Source organism: Lactuca serriola, chromosome 4 (genome assembly GCF_051521515.1).
Source record: "Lactuca serriola cultivar US96UC23 chromosome 4, Lser_US96UC23_V15, whole genome shotgun sequence".
Taxonomy (NCBI): domain Eukaryota; kingdom Viridiplantae; phylum Streptophyta; class Magnoliopsida; order Asterales; family Asteraceae; genus Lactuca; species Lactuca serriola.
In genome coordinates this window covers 28,128,840-28,150,072 of record NC_136411.1, presented here as the reverse complement: position 1 = coordinate 28,150,072, position 21,233 = coordinate 28,128,840, and the positions used below count along the sequence as shown (strand labels likewise).

The 21,233-nt window shown below is 36.9% G+C and overlaps 1 protein-coding gene across 1 annotated transcript; it reads left to right on the top strand.

The window, feature by feature from the left end:
• Nucleotides 1-3,705: 3,705 nt before the first annotated feature.
• Nucleotides 3,706-4,872, top strand: LOC145098153 (uncharacterized). Its single transcript, XM_079035825.1, has 2 exons — nucleotides 3,706-4,330; nucleotides 4,478-4,872. The coding sequence occupies exons 1-2, from the start codon at nucleotides 3,706-3,708 to the stop codon at nucleotides 4,870-4,872; spliced, it is 1,020 nt and encodes a 339-aa protein (XP_078891951.1).
• The last annotated feature ends 16,361 nt before the right edge of the window (nucleotides 4,873-21,233 follow it).

Below are 21,233 nucleotides of genomic sequence, written 5' to 3'. Positions count from 1 at the left end.
ACAATGATTAGTGAATTCTCCGAACCAATCTGCACTCATTGCAAAAATTGTACATTTATGATCGGTATGGATGAAACGAGACATCCATACCTTTCTATGGACATATTTTTCATGCATTTTGGATGTCCCAATGATTTTCCATGTTTTTTTTTTCAAGTTAGGGGATGATTTTAGATTTTTGAAATAACAACAAGATTAACCTTACTTTTGGTCTTACTCTTAATGGGTTAAGAGCATTGACTCAATACCAATATAACAACCTACTTTTCATAAACAAAAAACTAGAAGGAAAGTTAAGGTTTAGCTTTCAATCTATACCCCTTAAGCACTTATTCCATTAAGACAAGGGCTGAATAAGAGCTATAATTTAACCACCATAGATTGGTGGTGTTATAGTGGTTAAAAACACACATCAAAATGTATTCTAGAAAGGGAAAGTGCCTAGATTCAAGCTAAAATAGTCATGGAGTTGGAGCTCACATGACCTCAACACCACTTAACGGTGGTGATGAGGTGATCTCCAACAACAACTGAAAGTGTTTAGATTCAACATACGGTTCAAATCCAAAACATATATTTATGGATACCGATTATAAATATGGGTTTTAGATTTGAACCATACGGTAAAGTTAACATTTGGTATTCAACAACATTTTGTTTTTAGATTTTTGGTTTTTCTATTCGAGAACAAAATAGATTATTTATGTGTTTTGATTCTTTGGGTTAAGGTTTCTAGTTTTGTTTTGTTTGACATTTTTTTTTTCATTCACGGATTTTTTTTTTTTTTTTTTTTTTTTTTTTTTTTTTTTTTTTTTTTTTTTTTTTTTTTCGGTTTTAGGTGGTGGTGTTTCTTATAGGATATGTGATTTTTTTAGGAGTGGCTTAGGAGATTGATTATCCGTCGACACATATTTATAAAATACTGTTGTAGTTTTTTCCTAATATATACACTAATATTAAAGTCTCATGACATATTATTTTATTATAACGTTACTATATTAATATATTTGTTTGATGGACAATATTATCTTATTATAATTGTATAATACTTTTTTTTTGAGCCACAGAGGAAATCCTCTATATGAAAATAATTATTCTTTTGTCATTTCTTTATCAAGATTTAAATCATACAGTAAAAGTATACTCTTGGTCAAACATAAATAATACAGTTGATAACGGTTAGAGACTTAGATAATACTCTTCGTGATTTTCAATTACAAATGTCACCACTTTATACCATTGATTAGCAAAAAATATAGAGATTTTTTTATATTATCGACCAAAATCCAAGATTATCGACTCAAATCTCAAATATGTAAGCAATTGCCTGTTTTTGTCCTTTTTATACATAATTGGAGCTTTTTTAAATATTTTTTTTGTCTTTTTTTATTCTTTCAAAAAATAAAGTCATGATTTTATCGTTTATAAGACCATAGCATACAAAGTGAAATTTATATCTATATTGATTTGATACGTAACTAATTTTTTTGAATGTTATACCATGCTAATTTTGAAGAAAATTCAAACATGCGTCGAACTCCATATCAAATGATCATCACAAAGCCATTTTTATGGTGATAAAATATGATATTGGTTTAACATATAACTTTTTTTTTTGGTTTAACGTATAAGTAAAGAATATTTGACTGATAATCAACATAAACTACTCTTATAAAAAGAAAACTTTAGGAATTGTCATCTCCATCTTTTTTTTAACGGAAAAAGAAAATTATTAGAAAAAATAAAAAAGCAATAATCGCGAAACTCAAGCCACATTACAACAAGAAGTTTGATTAATGAGACATACACCCTAAAGACCAATCAAGCTTAGAAAAACTAGACCTATTTTTAATCCAGTTAAAAGTATTAATACTAATATTATCCGCCAAAAACATGAAAACTTGCCGTTCAGATATGTAGATAATAACATTCCTCTCATTCCAAATTGTCCAAAGAGTCGCGTATACAAGAGAAAGCTGCAATTTACGTCTTTTTTACACCAAGCACTCGAATTTAGCATCTCCAATAACTCCAAATAGGAAGAAGGATGCTTATCAAGAATGCAAACCATTCCACCGACCATTTCCATAGTCTCGAGGCAACATGACAAGAGAAAAACATGTGATTCAAACGATCCTCATCAATATGACAACAAAAGGGGCATAAAGTTGAAGCCACATAAACCCTACGACTCAATAAATTGGGGGTAAGAGGGATACGATTCCTTATCAATCTCCACATAAATTAATTAATATTTCACGGGATCCACTTCACCCATTTGAACGAAGGTGCATTGATATCAATGGAGGCACCGATGAGGAGTCTGAAATCTCTAACCGAGAAAAAAGTGTTGCCATCGCCTTTTTAGATTCTGTCACAACCACTAGCAAACTGAAAGTTATTAAAATGTTGATTAGGAACGAGAGTTGATCAGTTTCTCTTCCTGATCTGATATGCTGATACCAACTCCAATTCCATTTTAAATCGTTAATAGCTTCCACATTAACTCTATCCATAACAAGACAATCCTTGTTTGACTAAACACCATATAGATTTTGACGTAAATATTTTAAAGTGATGTCACCACACCAACAATCTTTCCAAAAATATGTTTTATCCCCAATGCCAACCAATCTCTTGAACAAATTAGCCAACACGACCCTTTTGTCCAATAATTCATCACTAATTTGAACAATGCTAAGCCACACACCTTTAATAGATCTTTTAGCAAGAGGTCTCCCATCCATCAACTTAATATTATGAATCAATTTTATGCAAGAAAACCAAAAGGAATCAGACCCATTTCTAAGCTGCCACCAACATTTGGTGAGGAGAGCCAATATAGCCTCGTCAAGATAAGCAACTCCAAGTCCACCGTATTTTTTTTGGTTTGATCACCACGTCCCAAGCAACCCAATTTATTTTTCCTAATGTTTTCATCACCACCCCATAAGAATCACCTTCTAATGGAATCAAGCAAGCTAATAACCTTTTTAGGTGCTCTAAAAAGAGAAAAATAATAGAGAGGCAAGCTATTGAACACTAGATTCACTAGAGTTAGGTGCCCTATAAACGAAAGAGTCTTCAATTTCCATTTGGATAATTTGTCCTTAAACTTGTCAACTGTTGGAATCCTAAGTCAAGTAGGAATTAGAGACCAAACGATTCAATTTATGACAACCTAGTTTTAGGAAACTGTGTTCAAGTTAGTTCCTAGTTTCCATATTCTAATTCACAAGTCGGTAATTAGAATATATATATATATATACACACACACACACACATACATTAGAATCGAGTTATGCTTTCAGAATGTAACACAATCTAATTGAGTTTTGAGTTATTTCTCAATATATTGGAGAGTTATTCCATATTATTTGTGTTTTTTGATCTTGAATTGGTATCAGAGCTTGATTTAAGAAGCTATGAAATCGAGCTGTTTACCTATTGACGAGCTAGGTCAATATGTCAGACGTAGAGATGGTGCAAGGCCTCCTCCGGTGAGAGTGAAGGAGGTTGGGACAACCTCAGTTTCCTATCTGATGCTTACATCCACCAACTACACCGTGTGGGCAATGCGTATGAAAGTTGTCTTGCGCATCCACAAAGCCTGAACTGTGATTGATCCAGGAACCGATGTCAATGAAGAAAAGGACTGCCTTGCCATGGGTCTGCTATACGAAGCCCTACCAGAAAAACCTCATAATGCAGATTGGAGATCAGGATTCGGTCAAGAAATTGTGGGATGCGATTAGAATACGTAATGTGGATGCAGATAGAGTCAAAGAAGCAAGATTACAAACCTTGATGTCGGAATTCGATCATCTGAGGATGACGGAGTCGAAAACAATCAACACCTTCGCGGGAAAACTTTTTGGGATTGCTTCTACATCGTCGGCATTAGGAGAAACAATTGAGGAATCAAAATTGGTGAAGAAATTCCTCAAATCATTACCCAGAAACTTCATACACATCGTCGCATATCTTGAACAGGTACTGGATTTAAAATCGGTAGGGTTTGAAGACGTAGTGGGTCGATTGAAGGCATATGAAGAAAGAATAAGGGAAGTCGATGTTGGAGAAAGACAATCGAGGGATCTATTCGCCGTAAAATCGACCGGAGATGGAGGTGGGTCGTCGTCAGGTGGTGCTGGTACGTCGAGGTTTCACTGTGGAGCGAAAGCAAAGTGGAAAGGGGCTGGTGGATTGGGTGGATATAGTCAAAACAATGGATCCGGATTTGGGTCAGCTGGATCGAGTGGTTCAAATGGGCCCAAGTCAAATTGTACCCCACAAGGAAATAAAACCTGTAATTCCAAACAAGCCCAAGGTGGGAAGCTCAATTCCAAAACTTATCCAAACCATAAACCGAAAAAAGACCGGCCCAAAATTATTTGTTACCGGTGAGATAATCCGGGCCACTTCGCGTCTCAATGTCCGGACCAAATTAAAAAATTACAAGAAAGTAATTTTGTAGAATATGACGATACTGACGAGACCGTATTTTTACACGAGACCATATTTTTAAAAGAAGAAAAGGTGATACCATCTCGATATGACTCACAAGACAACGATGTGTGGTATTTGGATAACGCGGTGAGCAATCACATGACAGGAAACCGGTCATTTTTCTCTCAACTTGATGAAGGCATGAACGGGAGGGTTAAATTCGGAGATAATCCATGTGTAAAAATCAAGGGAAAAGGTGCTATACTTTTCCAAGGAAAGAGGGGTCAAAAAAGGCTTATGAAGGAGATTTACTACATACCAGATCTCAAGAACAATATTATTAGTCTCGGACAAGCAACCGAAGTTGGGTATGATATTCGAATGAAAGACAACTACTTGACCATGCACGATGCCGATAATTGATTATTAATGAAAGTAAAAAGAACTCTAAATTTCCTTGATAAAATAAAACTACAAATTGGATTTCCTATTTGCCTTCATTTGAGACTAAGTGAAGATGTGTGACGATGGCATGCAAGACTTGGGCACATCAATCTTGAGTCAATAAAAAAGATGTCCAAGAATGGTTTAGTCAAAGGGTTACCTCAATTTGATCATGAGAATCAATTGTGTGAATCGTGCTTGGTGGGAAAGCAAACAAGAAAGTCATTCCCGACTATGACGACATACAAAGCAAAACATCCGTTGGAACTAGTTCACGGTGATTTATGCGGTCCGATCACATCGACAACCAAGGGTCAAAATCGGTATATTTTTACACTAATTGATGATTTTTCACGATTTATGTGGATTTATCTCATGAAAGAAAAGAGTGAGGTGTTTACACACTTCAAAAAATACAAAGCTTTGGTGGAGAATGAAATTAGAAAGCCTTTGAAAGTGTTCAAAACTAATCGAGGAGGTGAGTTTATTTCTCTCGAGTTTAATTCTTCTTGTGATCAAAACGGAGTCAAACGCCACCTTACCGCTCCATACTCTCCATAACAAAACGGAATTGTGGATCGAAGAAACCGAACACTAATGAACATGACACGAAGTATAATGAAGGCAATGCGTGTTCCAAGCTACTTGTGGGGAAAAGCGGTAAATCACTCTACAAATATAATCAATCGCGTTTACACAAGAGTCCTTGGTGATACAACTCCATACGAAAAGTTGTATAAAAGAAAACCGAATTTAGAAAATGTTCGTATATTTGGGTGCCTAGCACATGCAAAAGTAGAACCGGTTAATCTAAAGAAGTTGGATGCAAGATCAAGACCACTAATGCATGTTGGTTCTGAACCGGGTACGAAATTTTATCGGTTATTTAACCCGGTAACACAAAAAATAATCGTGAGTCGAGACGCTATTTTTGATGAAACCAAAGGGTGGGATTGGATTAAAGAAGCAGGAACCAACAATGAAGAACCGGGCTCATTCATAATACCATGGGACTATCCGAGAGACGAGGCAAACAACAACCAAGGAAACGATGTAAACAATGATCCAATTGAACCAATTGAATCGGATCATGAGATTGGAGATAGAGTGGAAGTACAAGATAATGAACAACCAAGTCTGGTAAATAATAATGTTCAACAAGGAGCTACAAATCAAAGACCCTCAAGAACAAGAGTACCTCCATGACGATTTCAAGATTTGATCCTGATAATCTCGAAGAACTTCTTCTTACAACCAATGAAGAGCCAGTATCTGTTGAAGATGTGAAGAAAGAACCAGAGTGGGTCAAAGCCATGGATGCGGAAATTAATTCGATAAACAAGAATAATACTTGGACTCTCGTGAACAAGCCTATGGGGGTGAAGCTAGTTGGACTCAAGTGGGTGTTCAAATTGAAGAAAAATGCAGATGGCACCATTAATAAATACAAGGCAAGGTTGGTTGCTTAAGGTTACGTGCAACAACCCGTTATCAATTTTCAATAAGTATTTGCCCTAGTAGCTCGAATCGAAACCATCCGGTTTCTTATAACATTTAGTTGCTACTCATGGGTGGGAGCTTCACCACTTAGATGTTAAAATGACATTCTTACATGGAGAATTAAAGGAAACCATTTACATATCGAAACCGGAAGGCTATACAAAGAAAGGCAACGAGCATAAAGTATATCGCCTTACAAAAGCACTATATGGTCTAAGACAAGCACCTCGAGCATGGAACACGAAGCTTGAAGGAATTTTGAAGAGTATGAAATTTCAAAAGTGCATGAAAGAACCATCGGTGTATCGGAAAAGCGAAGGACCTAACTTGCTAATTTTAGCAATTTATGTTGATGATTTATTTGCCACATATACAAATTTGAGCATGATCAAGAGGTTTAAATTAGAGATGTCCAAGAACTTTGAGATGTCGGATCTTGGAAGATTGACTTATTACCTTGGCATTGAAGTTAAGCAAGAGGAATTGGGGATTAGTATAAACCAAGAAGCTTATGCTCAACACATTCTAAAAGAAGTCGGTTTACATGATTGAAATCTGACCCACATTCCAATGGAACTGGGAAATAAATTATCAAAGGCCGAAGATGAACCCGAAATTGACACGACACAATATTGAAAGGCGGTAGGATGTATTAGATATCTCTTGTAAACAAGACCCGATATGGCATATGCGGTTGGAGTTGTTAGCCGATACATGCAAAGTCTGAGAGATTCACATGGTGGTGCAATCAAACACATTCTAAGGTACTTACGAGGAACAACGGGATACAAAATCAAGTACGAGAGGATGGGAAAAAGACGTACGACTTAATGGTTATAGTGATAGTAGTCACAATGTTGACCCGGATGACAAAAAAACCACAACCGGTCACATTTTCTACTACGGGTCATCTCCAATTACATGGTGTTAGCAAAAGCAAGATACCGTTGCCTTATCATCTTGTGAGGCAGAATTCATGGCAGCCACGAAAACCGCATGTTAAGCAATATGGCTTCAAGATTTGCTTAGAGAAATCATGAACAAAGCACAAGAGAAAGTGGTTCTTAGAGTTGATAACAAGTCGGCCATCGAACTAACGAAGAATCTCGTCTTTCATGGAAGGAGTAAACACATTCACACGAGGTTTCACTTCATTTGTAAAAATGTTGAAAACAATCAAGCGAAGGTGGAATACATTCCCAGTGAAGAAAAAAGGGCGGATATTCTTACAAAACTGCTAGCTCGAACCAAGTTTAAGGAAATGTGGAGCTTGATCGGGATTGAAGACGTCTCTAGAAGGACTTAGAGATTTGGAGATGATTGTTAGAATCCTAAGTCAAGTAGGACTTGGAGACTAAGCAATTCAATTTATGGCAACCTAGTTTTAGGAAACTGTGTTCAAGTCGGTTCCTAGTTTCCATATTCTAATTCACAAGTCAGTAACTAGAATCTATATATGTACATTAGAATTGAGTTATGATTTCAGAATGTAACACAATCTAGTTGAGTTTTGAATTTTCTCAATATATTGGAGAGTTATTCCATAGTATTTATGTTTTTTAATCTTGATCAACAACCGAGATCCAATTCTTAGCAAATTTCATATTAGCTCCAACTAGACAACCAAGATATGTGAACGGCAAAGAAGCATGCTCACACTTTAAAATGATGGCGAATCTATTCACCTCCCCAGCATCGACACCAAATCCATATACTTTACTATGGTGCAAATTTACTTTCAACCCCGAGGCAATAAAAAAACAACAAAGAAGTTTATTCAGATTAACAAAGTTAATCTCCGACCAATCACCAAGGAATGTCACATCGTCAACGTACATAAGATGTGAAATAGAGATGTCATTGTTTGGGAGAGAAAGCTCGTGAAATAGTGAAGATTGATAGCCACCTCCTTGGAGACATGAAGACCCTCCATAACTATAATAAAGAGAAAAGTAGACAGTGGATCTCTTTGCCTCACATCTCGTCAAACACTAGTACACAAATGACATATGGACACACCATCAAAGTTTAACCATATTCGTATAGTGACATTTTATTTTTCATTGAAAGTGTGATGGAAGGTGATGTCATCATATGAGTCTTATGATCACTTTAAAATTTAGTGTCCATATGATATGAAAAAAGGTGGCCGTATTATAAAAGTGTGGCTATTGGGTAGGGAATCTTGTTGCTATAATCAATCATTTTATCCAATATTGTGGCAATAAATTGTTAGTAGACACACGTTTCTAGTAATTTTAGTGATTGTATATCAGCAACTGGTGACATGCATGTTGTTTCAATGTAGCGTTTTGCTAATAAATTGTCACACAATTTAAAGTTTGTTAAGACTATTGGGTATCTTTTGTAGACGTGCAATTACGGTGAACATGACTATGTTCACTAAATGACCACATGTAATTAATTTCACAAGTGACGATTTGCTAATAATTAGTCACAAAAACAATCTTTTATTGTGACTATTGTCTATCTTATAGAGACACACAATTAAGTGAAACATGATCATAAGTATTATAAAGACACACATTTTATTAAAATTATAGATTCACTAGTACAAAAATCGACATGCCCACACCACAAAAGTGTCATTGTAATCAAGTATTATGTCGAATAATTGTGGCTATAAAAGCTTTGTAGAGACACAAACATTTTTTGAAGTATTGTTATTGTTTAACCTTTAGTCACATTAAATTATTTTTTGCATGATATTTGACATCATTTAGTCACATGTAAAATATATCAAAATGACTAATGTTTATGTAAAACCACATGAATTTTTGTAATTATGGTGTAACTAATATTTATGTAAAGCCACACAATTTTTTCTTTAATTATGGTGTGACTAATTTTTATGTAAAGCCATGGTTATAAATAAATATATTATCCATGTTATTTCCATTTATTTGTAAAATAAAAATAACAATAAAAATGATAAAACCTAAGAAAATTGTAAGGTCCGATTCTGGATCTAAAACTGATAATCAAACAAACATGAATCGAGAATAACACAATAAGATGAATGAATTGAGCTTGCACACGATTAAACACTAGAAATCGTCAGGTACAACTCAAAGACTGCCAGTAAACTTCTAGAGCATCCAACCCCCAAAAAGACAAAAGCATAGACTATTTATACTAGACAAAGACCGCAAACGAAGTTTGCTGCCGTAAACACGTTTACGGCCGTAAACGTGTTTACGGTCGTAAACACCTTAAAACACAAAACTGACACAAAAGTAAATACAGACATGAACCAAAACAAATCACATGCAAAGCCTAGCCCTAACCATTTTCATGGCCCTTCAATCTCCCCCTTGGTTTGGAGCAGGCTTGGATTTAGTCTTTGTCAACAACCAGCACATCGGATCTCCCCATAGCTCCATTCCATATTCTCTTTTCGATAATCATAGCCACCATCCTTGTATATTCTTTTGCAGCAGGTTCAAATAACTCATCAGCAACAATAATCTGTTGTTTGGCAAGCTGATGAATGTCTCGCTCACCAAACTGGAGTAGATCCCTTTTGTCATACAGGCGAATGCAATCTTCTTTGAGCTTGATAACTGTAGCATCTGAAGTTTCATCATACACCCAATAGAGCATAGAGTGTAGGGATCCATCAGGATAATTTTGAGGAACATGGATATGTTTGACTTGAGCAGTGGTAGGCCACATCACTGCCCGAATAGGCTCGCTGATTTCTTTATCCAAAACATGCTTGTGAACTGCAACAAAAGACTCCGCAGTTTTCATTGATGGAAAACCCTTAGCCACTTGATCTTCCAAGAAAGATTTAAATTGGCTAGCCTTTGAATTCTTTGACGGATTTGAGAAGGGAGCTTTAGATAGCTCAATAAGATCAACCTTGGTAAAGGAGTTGAAATCATGAACATCCTTATACAATTCTTTATTCCCACTCTTCCTTCGTACCATAAACATATCCAGTGTATCATGAGATCCCCACGATATAATTCCTGACCTATCACCATATATGTCTCTGAAAGTTTGAGTGCTTAGGTCAGTGAAAGTTACTCGAGGCCTATCCCAGGGAGCTTTATGATCCACACTTCTTTTAAATAGCCATTTGTTCTTGTCAGTCGACTTCTCATCAGCTTTCTTTCTTTTGGCTCCTTTAGCCTTTGCAGCTCTGGAGGCCTGTTCTGGGTCCACTTTAAAACGATCTACAACAATCATGGATCTGATTGGTTGATAAGAGATTGGAGCATCTGGAACCGGGGAATCGACATGAGTTTCATCAACAGTTGTCTTGAAATTATCACCAAACCTGTCTTCAAGCTTCTTTTGTAACTCCAGGAAATATGCAGCCAGACGACCATATTGCGTCTGAAGATCAGAAATTTGCTTTGTCTTCAGAGCATCTTCTTCTTTAAGTTCAGCCATTTGAATGCTGAGCTCGGTATTCTCAGAATGGAGTTCTGCGACTTTGATTACCAGCTCAATATTCCTCTGATCAAGTTCAACATTTTTCTGTTTGATAGCTGTAACGACCGAAAAATTCCAACCAATTTAAACTTTTCAAAAACAACCCGATTTCATTAAATTATTACAAAAAGGTTTTCAATACAGTTTATTTAGAGTATTCCCAGAATCACATCACATGTAAACATGAGGAGCGGTACGATCACGCCTTCGCCTTGCCACGGTCTCCTGAAGAACCTGAAAAACATTAAATCACAACTGCAAGCCCGAAAGCTTAATGAGATATCCCCAAAATACCAACCACATATACCATACACGCATAACATGCCATAACATATCTGATCACAGAACAGCCATGCACTTCGGGTCTACTGTGTGACTGGTCCGCCGCACCGGCCAACAATCCACCTGTCCACCCTCCGAGTCTAGCCATATACATCGAGTCTGTAGTGTGATTGGTCCGCCCGCACCGGGCCTTCAATCCACCTGGTCCACTCTCTGAGTCTACAGTATGACTGGTCCGCCCGCACCGGGCCTTCAGTTGGCCTGGTCCACTCTCCGAGCCTCGGCACGTCTGGTTCGCCCTCATAGGGCCTACAGCCTATCCGGACCGCTCGCTTGGCATTCGGGACAACCGGTCCGCCCTGGGTATCTTGGCCTATAACACAAAGCAGGACCCACCTCAACCCAACTCTAGTCCATACAACCATGTGCACATAAACATACAATCATATAACAATTCACAGTCAACAAACCAATCAAACAGATCACATGTCATATCATCCTAACCAGGATACCGACCTAACCGGTCACTAGCATAGCATCACCCTACATAACAGGATACCGACCTCAACCAGGTCTCTAACACATACCATCCTAACTACCAGGATGCAAACATATCAAAACAATAACATAACAACAAATATCCGGATCTCAATCCGATAAAGGGCCGGCCTTGGTGCCTTAGACCCCGTTGATATAGTGAGGATAACTCACCTCGCAACTGCCGACTGAACAGATAAACCCAAGCTGCTCCGACCACTAATAAGATCTCCACCACTCGCCAACCACCGAAACACTGAACTCAAAACAATAACGAACAATTACCAAAATGCCCCTGGACTCAACTGGTCAACCCTTGGTCAAAGTCAAAGTCAACCCTGACTGACTCTACTCGCCGAGTCACCCCGATGACTCGCCGAGTCCCCATGCACAGCACTTCCCCAATCCGCGACTCAACTCGCCGAGTCACCCCGAGACTCGTCGAGTCCACAACTTTGAGTCCTTCACTCTCGACTCACTGAGTCATTCCTCGACTCACTAATTCACAGCTCAACCAGGAGAAAGGTTAGGACCTCACGACCAGACTCACCGAGTCCAAGAACAGACTCACCGAGTCCAAGGCTATCTGTAACCAACTCGCCGAGTTCCTGTCCATATTCAACCAACTCACCGAGTTGTTCTTCCAACTCGCCGAGTTCCAACCTATCTTCAAGCAACTCGCCGAGTACACCCTTGTGACTCGCCGAGTACCCCTAGATCTGAAACCACACAGAGGCTTTCCAAGCCATGTAGAAGCTCTAAACCATAGATCTACTCTTTTACAAGCCATCCATCACGTAAAGTGGCAAACTTTACGTGAATCCAAAGAGATCTAGGCATTTTACACTCTAGGGCTAGGGTTTGGGACAAGGTAGCTTCACCAATCACTCATCAACATGGACTTTATGACATACAAGACCATCCCAAGCTTAGATCTGAAGTAGCATCTTCAGATCCAAGCTTCTATCTCAATTTAGATGTCATATCAACCACCACACATGAACCCATGAAGAAAATAGCTTAAGGAAATGGTTCCTTACCCCTAGAATGAGCCCAACCAACTGTAGATTCCTGATCCCCCCAAGTTTCCTGATACAAGCCTCCAATCTTCAAGCTTAAAGCACCAAATATCCTTCTCCAAGCTCTAATTCAGTTAACAATGGGGTCTCCTCACGAATTTAGGGCTTCTGGAACTCAAGGAATGATAAGGAGGTCGCGGAGAAGATATGATGTTCTTTATATATGGCTCAACCCTCGAAATTAGGGTTTTCTCCACTCAGCACCAACTCGCCGAGTCCACCCATGCTACTCGCCGAGTTGGTCACTTAACACGCGACTAGAGTCGCGACCCTACTCGCCGAGTCCACTTGTGGACTCGACGAGTTGCCCTTTCCCATTTACTCTTTTAGCCCTTCAACTCTACTCTTGATATTCCAGGATGTTACATTGGCGTCAATCTGGCTTTGGAGTGAGGGAGAGCAATCTCTTGTGTTGTCACCTGCGATGAGAATTCCCTTGCCACGAGAGGGTGGTGTTGAGAATTGTTCCGCAGCTAACAGATGAGCTAGCTTGACTGAGACATCATCTTCGTTTGGTCTTGGAGATGAAGGATCTGCATGAAATGAGGGACCACCAGCTTCAAATACAATATTGTGGCCCTCACTGATGGGTTCGGTTGAGACAATGACTAGTGTGATTGTTGGAGGAGCTGTAGCACTTTGTGTCGTTGTACTCTAAGTTGCTAACCTCAGTACAAGTCTTCGTCGTTTGTTAGGGGGAGGAGTGGCATGAGAGGTGGTAAGATCTTCTTCCATTGGCAATGATGTAGGTAGGCTAGTGTTAAGGGGAGGAATCCCTGACACTGTTACCGTGGGAATTACTATTTCTGTCGTTGGATTTGAAATAGGAGGAGAGATCACAAAAACGTCTTCTTCAATCCTTGTCTCAGTGGTCACAGGAGCCACTTCATTGACATTGTCAAGCAAGCTGTCGAGGTTCAACTCAGACATAAAGTCGTCATTTCCACCAAAGTTCTATGGAATATCATCTTGATAAAATCCCGATAAATCAATGTTCTCATCTTCATTGTCATCTTTTCTCGAATCCTCATTATAGTCACTCTGAACCTGAATAGATTGCAATTCAGGTTCATCATCAACTTGAATCACTTGAGCAGGAGTCTCAACATCTTCATGTTCGGAAGCAGTGATAATAAACTCAGAGGACACTTTTTCTGATGAAGATGGTTCTGATAGAGTCTTTTCAGAAGTTTCATGGGATTCGGAAGACTCATTTATCTCAGCAAATTGTCCAAACTTCACCAGGGGATGCAGACCTTGAAACACCACTTTCCCTTTTCGATTTTGTTTAATAAGACCAACCGTGTGAGGACCTAATGACTTTGTGTCCATCTTATCACCAGATTTAACCATGTCAGGAAACTGATCATCAATGAAGGTTTGAATGAATATGGGATACATTAGAAATGCATCTCTGTTTCCCCGAGTCAGTGCACCAATGTTCACAAGAAACTCATCAAAGATATACTTTGAGAAGTTGAATTTGTTGCTAGCTGCCAGGGATACAAACACTCCTGTATTTCTGATTGAGATCTCATCCGCTCCTTATCTCCTTCCTGACACACAGCTAATGAACACGTGAGCCAAGAAGCGCCAGTAAGGAGGCAGAATCTTTTTCACGGTTGAAGGATAAGAACCCTCGTATCCCATTCTCCCAAGAATCCGTGGAATTTCTTCAGCTTCAACTTCAGTTGGATAATCTGACTCATCAAGGATCATCAGAGTGCTTCTGATGTATTGTTCCGAAATTGTGATCTTGCAATTTTGCACCACAGCTTCAATGATCGTTTCTTTATTCTTCTCGGTTACTTTGACTGTTTTCCAGAATTCTTGAATACGACTTTCATAGATTACAGGATTCACTGTGATCGCATAAGCCAAGCAGCACTCTCGAAGACGGTACATCATGGACATGAAATCTCTGTGAGCTGCTGGTGGATCATCCAACACAATTGCAATGTTGTGCATCTCAGCTGTCTTAAGATATGCCATTATCTGCACTTAAACGAGCCAAGTAAGAAAACATAGTTTATGGTCAAACTAGGTCAACGGACCGTAAACTGAGTTTGCGGCCGTAAGGTCAAACCTAGTTTACGGCCGTAGGACCAAGGGACCGTTTACGGTCGCAAATATCAAAGTGGGTTTGCGGTCCATGAATTAAAACAGGTTTACGGTCTATGAAGCAAAACAAGTTTACGGCCTATGAGTTTACTCACTGTGAGTTGACGGCCTATGAGTTTACTCTTGTGAGTTTACGGCCTAAGGTGTTCACTGTTCTTCAAACTTGTTTACAGTGTATGAATATTTAGTGATTACGGTTTCTGAATGGACAGTAAACAGAGTTTACGGTTGGCAGTAAACTCTCAATCAGCCTTTAAAACTCGTAATTTTCAGACGGAAGTTGTTTCTTCAAAGCCCAGAACGCAAAATCCAACGATCAAACGGTGAGAATAACAGTTTGAACACACAAAATCTCGATCAGATGAGTTTGATACCAGTTTACTGCTCTGATACTAATTGTAAGGTCCGATTTTGGATCTAAAACTGATAATCAAACAAACATGAATCGAGAATAACACAATAAGATGAATGAATTGATCTTGCACACGATTAAACACTAGAAATCGTCAGGTACAACTCAAAGACTGGCAGTAAACTTCTAGAGCATCCAACCCCCAAAAAGACAAAAGCGTAGACTATTTATACTAGACAAAGACCGCAAACGAAGTTTGCTGCCGTAAACACCTAAAAACACAAAATTGACACAAAAGTAAATACAGACATGAACCAAAACAAATCACATGCAAAGCCTAGCCCAAACCATTTTCATGGCCCTTCAAAAATTGATATTAGCATTAATAAAACAAAATCAATACATAAGTTTTCAATTCAAATACTAAAGACATAAATTTTTAATAAAAAGATATCTATACAAGTTTTAAAGAGAAATGATTGTACACATAAGCTAATACTATATCTCCAACGTTTTTTCTTGTTAATCGTGGTCTTTGTTTTCTTTTGATGTCATATATTGTTGCCAAAGTTTTCTTTTGCTTCTTGAAATATGAAGCTCATTGTTTTTATCTTGTTTTGATAGTGGATTTGGTACCTAGAGCAACAACTGCTCCAAAAGTTGTAGGTGTCAAACATTTAATTAATTTATTAAATCAACTAAGGATTATCCAATTAAATTAACCAAGATAATTTAATCCTAATCCTCTCCCCCTAATTTTCGAAAATCATGGGAAGGATAAAACAGAATTTATAATTATCCAATCAATCAAGTAAATAGATAATTACCAAAAATACGATAACCCTACCAAACCCTAGGATTTTCGAAAATGGCTTATCTTCTGGAGGAAGGCAAGGATTTCAATCCTTGCCATTTTCGAAACCTTGAGGGTTAAGGAAACCCTAATTCGAAAATTGTAGGGCAAGGGAAAGGGTCAAAACCCTTTCCTTATTTTCGAAACTTAAGGTTCAAGAAAACCCTAAAATCGAAAATCCCTGAGTCCAAAAGGGTTTAATTGCTATAAACCCTAATTGATCAAATTCAAACGATTGCAATCCATTGAATAGAAAACAAGCCAAGGCTCTGATACGACTTATGGGTTTTGAGCATAACAAACAAAAAACCTATATGTGCATTCAACACTAATTCTTGATCTATGTTCTCTATAATTTAACATACAACTTTTGAACATCAAGTAGAAAAACCCTAGGAAGCATATACTAATTTCGAAATTAATAACTAGGGTTAGAACTTAGAATACATACCTTTGATTGTTATTGAAGAATAACAAGAACCCCTTGTGTTGTAGAAGCTTAGAGAGCAAGCACCAGAAATGTGGTGCCTCTAGTAGATCACACCCAACACTAGCAAGAGGATAAGAGAGGAGATAGGAGAATGGAGCTAAGGATTTTCGACTATCTCTCTAGGGTTTCAAGGGGCCAAAAATCCTAAGGGTTAGAGGCCTATTTATAGTGCAGTTAGGATGCACTGGATAACCCTAATCTGAATATAATATTAATATTTTAAATTGGTAATTATCCAACTCCTTATTTATCCGCATGGGATAATCTAGAATCCCTAGATTATCCATATGAAAACCGTCCACCTCCTTCCCTTGGAAGGTTCTGGAGCATCTTGCTCAACTATTAAACAATTGCACTTTAGACCCTACACTTTTAATTAATTCTTTTAATCCCAAATTTAATTCCAATTAATTTATGATTAAATATTAATTAAATATTGCTATTTCTAATTAATATATTATTCATAATATATTAACAAATTATATATTTCAATTTATTAATCAAATAATAAATTCAACATCTCTCTCCAAAAGTCATCCTGTTTAGTTGCTAGTTTTGAGGGCAATCCAAAAGGATTGTGCTACTATTAATTCAAGTATATACCAATTATAGTTATGAGCTTAGACACCTAATCCAACAACTAGTATAGAAATAATGACCATTACATATTTATAGTCACACATTCAACGATCATACTATAATTATACTGAGCAAACATTATATTTCTTCTATAAGTAGATTTACTTATAAACACACAATTATAACCATAACCAAATGTTACTTATACTCATAATATTTGTTTTTTTCAAAGCCAATTCATCATATTTTGACGCACCTAATAAAAGACACATGACCATAAACAGCTAAAAGTTACTTGTTTAATTAATATTATCAAGATATGATTTGTTGAGGGTTTAGGTGACTAAACACAAAATACAGTAATAAGTCATGAGTAAAGACTTACAACAACATATTTCCGTTTTATGAAGACTATCCTTTAAATTTAGAAATACACTAGTAAATAAAGAATGACCATTACATAAAATTCAATGACCATACTATAATTATATTGATCATACATTATATTTCTTTTATAACTAGATTTACTTATACACATACATAATAATTGTAACCATAACCAAATGCAACTTATACTCATAATATTTGTTTTGTTTTCAAAGCAAATTCATCATATTTTGACACATATAACAAAAGACACATCATCATAAACCACTGAAAGTAACTTGTTTTCTTGCTTTTACTATATCACTGGTAAACACCACCCTATGGACACACAAATATTTAATGTGACCATATATCACTGATTAGCTACATTGGATTTCATGTGTCTAAAAGGGCAACATGATACAGAAACATATACAATTGCCTCATGTCACCATATATTTATCTATTGTCTCATATAAAAAAACTATCATAATGTTAATCAGTAATCACGACTGATAGTGACTTATGGCCACAATGTTTGAGTGTCGTTAATAATTGTCACATTTGATATAATTAAGTGTGGTTAAAGTTTTGATTATCTATACGATGACCCCACAAACTAATTTGAATGTATCCCAAAACAGTTTCTAAATTTTTTAGTGACCTTTGGCCACATTTATAATAAAAAGCATAACAGACCGTTTTTCGAAAAGGGTGACTGTAAGTCATTTTTGTACTAGTGAAATATCAAATTCTTTCATCGGCAAGCCGTTGACCAACATAAAAGCTCTAATAGAGGAAAGGCAACCCCTAATCCATCTTCTCCACTTCCACCCAAAATTCATTTGGTCCATAATCGAGTCCAAGAACTCCCAACATAACGAGTCAAATGCTTTATCAAAATCGACTTAAGAACAAAAGCTTTTTTCTTCACTTTTTTAGTCCAAGCAACAATTTCATTAAGTAGAATGGGACAGTCTTGGATGCGTCTCCTACCAACATAAGCCGTTTGCTCATGACAAATGATCTTGTCCAACACCTTCTTCAAACGATTAACAAGCACTTTCGATAACACCTTATATAAGCAACCCACAAGGTTAATGGCTCTATACTCTTTTAAATAAAGAGGATCTCTAACCTTGGGAATGAAAAAGATAAAGCAAGAATTACATCCATTCAACAATACTGCCGAGCTCTCAAAGTCTTTCACAAACATAACAACATCAAATTTTATCAACTCCTAATGATGCTTCAAGAACTTAAAAGTAAATCCGTCCGGATCTCGCACTTCTCACTCCCACAGGCCACAACAACAAACCGCCTCCTTGAATTCCGCCTCAGTAAAAGTAAAAGACAGTAAATGGCAGCCATGTATTCACACAAAATCTTTTTAAACTTGTTACTGATGAGTTTAGATCAATAGCTCATAGGCTCATTAAACTTAACAGAAATCCCAAATCGCATTGTATCACGATCATTCATAAACAAATATTAAAGTTTGTTAAAAAAATGTTCAGTCTATTACTAGAAGAGCCCAAAATAAAGTATGCACTATTATTATTATTATTATTATTATTATATTTTTTATTATTATTATTTTTTTTGTAAAGGAAAGAAGTATTTGGTTTGTGGTAAGCAAATTATAAATGAAACATTCCATTCTTCTAACAATCAATTGTACAATAAATTATAAGAATTGATACGAATCTAAAATCTCTACTAGTTTCAACCATGAGACTCATGCGTCATCATATCTTTATGCAGAAAAAGAATCATCATTTTAACCTTACGAATTCATATTCGTATTCCTACAAACAATCAACCATGATTCTTATGTCCGGCACAAGAATGCATTCTTCCTCCGACGTTCCTCCGTGCTTTATTCTGACGTCTTCTTCTGGTCTTTCCGGCGACCACCACTCGAGGTATAAACACCCCTGTCCCAGCACCGTTACTTGCCCACAACCTCTCCATCCAACAGGGCACCTCAAAATTCCTCCCATCCTCCCACCAACTAAAGTAGTTCCCGGACGTCACCACCGATCTCCCCTGAAACTCCGGCGACTCACCCTTTCTATTTCTCCATGCATGTGTTTCATCGTCTTCGTCCATAAGCACCAATATCTGCCTTGTGAGCTCTGCGTAGAACACATCATCCTCAGCCTCCGGCGACTCCATGTTTGACCGATGATGATGAACGTAATCCAGGTCCATATTAGTGTGAGATTTGTAGTTTAATGTACCGATGAGAGTGATAATTGATGGTGTTAGTGATTGGTCAGGTGTATGTATATATAGGCATAACAATGGAGAGGAGTTGAATGAATCTTGATTAGGGTGGAGTGCCAAATGGAGATAATATATCCAAGAATATGTCCGTATTCTGGATGGATTTTACCTGAAATAATCAAGTGAAAAGGTCAAAGAAAAGAACAGTGAGATGACAATAACGTCTGTAGTTGCTCTGGCTTTTAATGTTTCAAGTTGTAAGTGTCAAAACTGTGAAACATCCCACGTTTTAGAAGCGGTGGATGTCGGCCTGCACGGGATCTTCTAAAATAAATTATATATGCATCGGAAACCAGGGTATAAATGTGTATATCCTTAATGATGAAAAATGATTTTCCCATTAAAAGATAAAAAATAAAAAGTTATTATCGTAATATATTTGAAAACATTTTAAAAATCTTGAGAGTGCTGATACCGAAATGAAAATTACATCTATTTATGTGTCGACCATATTTATTGAAAATGCACTTGAACTTTGGAAGACGTTTGACAGTGACACGTTTCTTCCCTTTGATTTATTTCTTTTTTTGCTAATATTATTGATTTTATAACGTGTTTGATCCAAACATATGACACGCATAATAAGGAGAGGTAATGAATATTTCATTGTTAATATTGGCGGCTCCCTTATTAAAATGAATGATTCCCTCGTCCATAATATTTTTTACATAGGAAAAAGACCAATTAAATCTTTTTTATATGTTAAAAATATTATGGATCAGTGAATTATATAATTTATAATTTTTTTCTAACATTTTTTTGAACTAAAGAAATTTTATTAAAAGTAGCAAAAAAAAGTAGAACATAAACATTACATCAAAATTGTTGCAAAAAGAAGGATATGAAGCAAATCACTTCAACTAATCTTGGCTTTACTATATCTATTAAAAATCCAAAAGAAAGACCTATAAACAACATTATTAATAAGCAAAGATTTTTTTAGGAATAGTCATTCCAAAAACCGTCGAATTTATGAAATTTCAAAGACACCAAAAAGTAGTCATGATCAACGCATCGAAAGCCTTACGTTGTCCTCCTCTCATTGTGACAAAATCTGACCATGTAATAAGAGAATGGACACTAATATGATCATAATCTGGATGCCCCACCAAATCGCAACCAAGACCAGATCTCAATCAACTCGGTACATCTTGCAAAGAGGTGATCAATAGTCTCTATTGTACAGGAACGAACAGGGCAAAAAATCGTGTCCACCAGAATACCCCTATGAGAAAGTCTCTCTGTAGTAGGTATACACGATAATTGAATCCTCTATAAAAGAATATATAGTTTGATTGAAACTCAATTATTCCACCAAGTTTCTACACCTTCAGAAAAAAGCATGTTATTATCAAGGAATCAACGAGTAGAAGAGACCGAAAAAGTATCTAAAGTGTCAATAATCCAACCCATCCTATCAGAAGTGGC

Bases quoted from the DNA above. Each gene is read 5' to 3' on its own strand.
- LOC145098153 (XM_079035825.1), top strand. From the start codon at position 3,706: ATGCAGATTGGAGATCAGGATTCGGTCAAGAAATTGTGGGATGCGATT. The intron at 4,331-4,477 runs GTGGGAAGCTCA...GTAATTTTGTAG, and splicing joins TAATTCCAAACAAGCCCAAG to AATATGACGATACTGACGAG.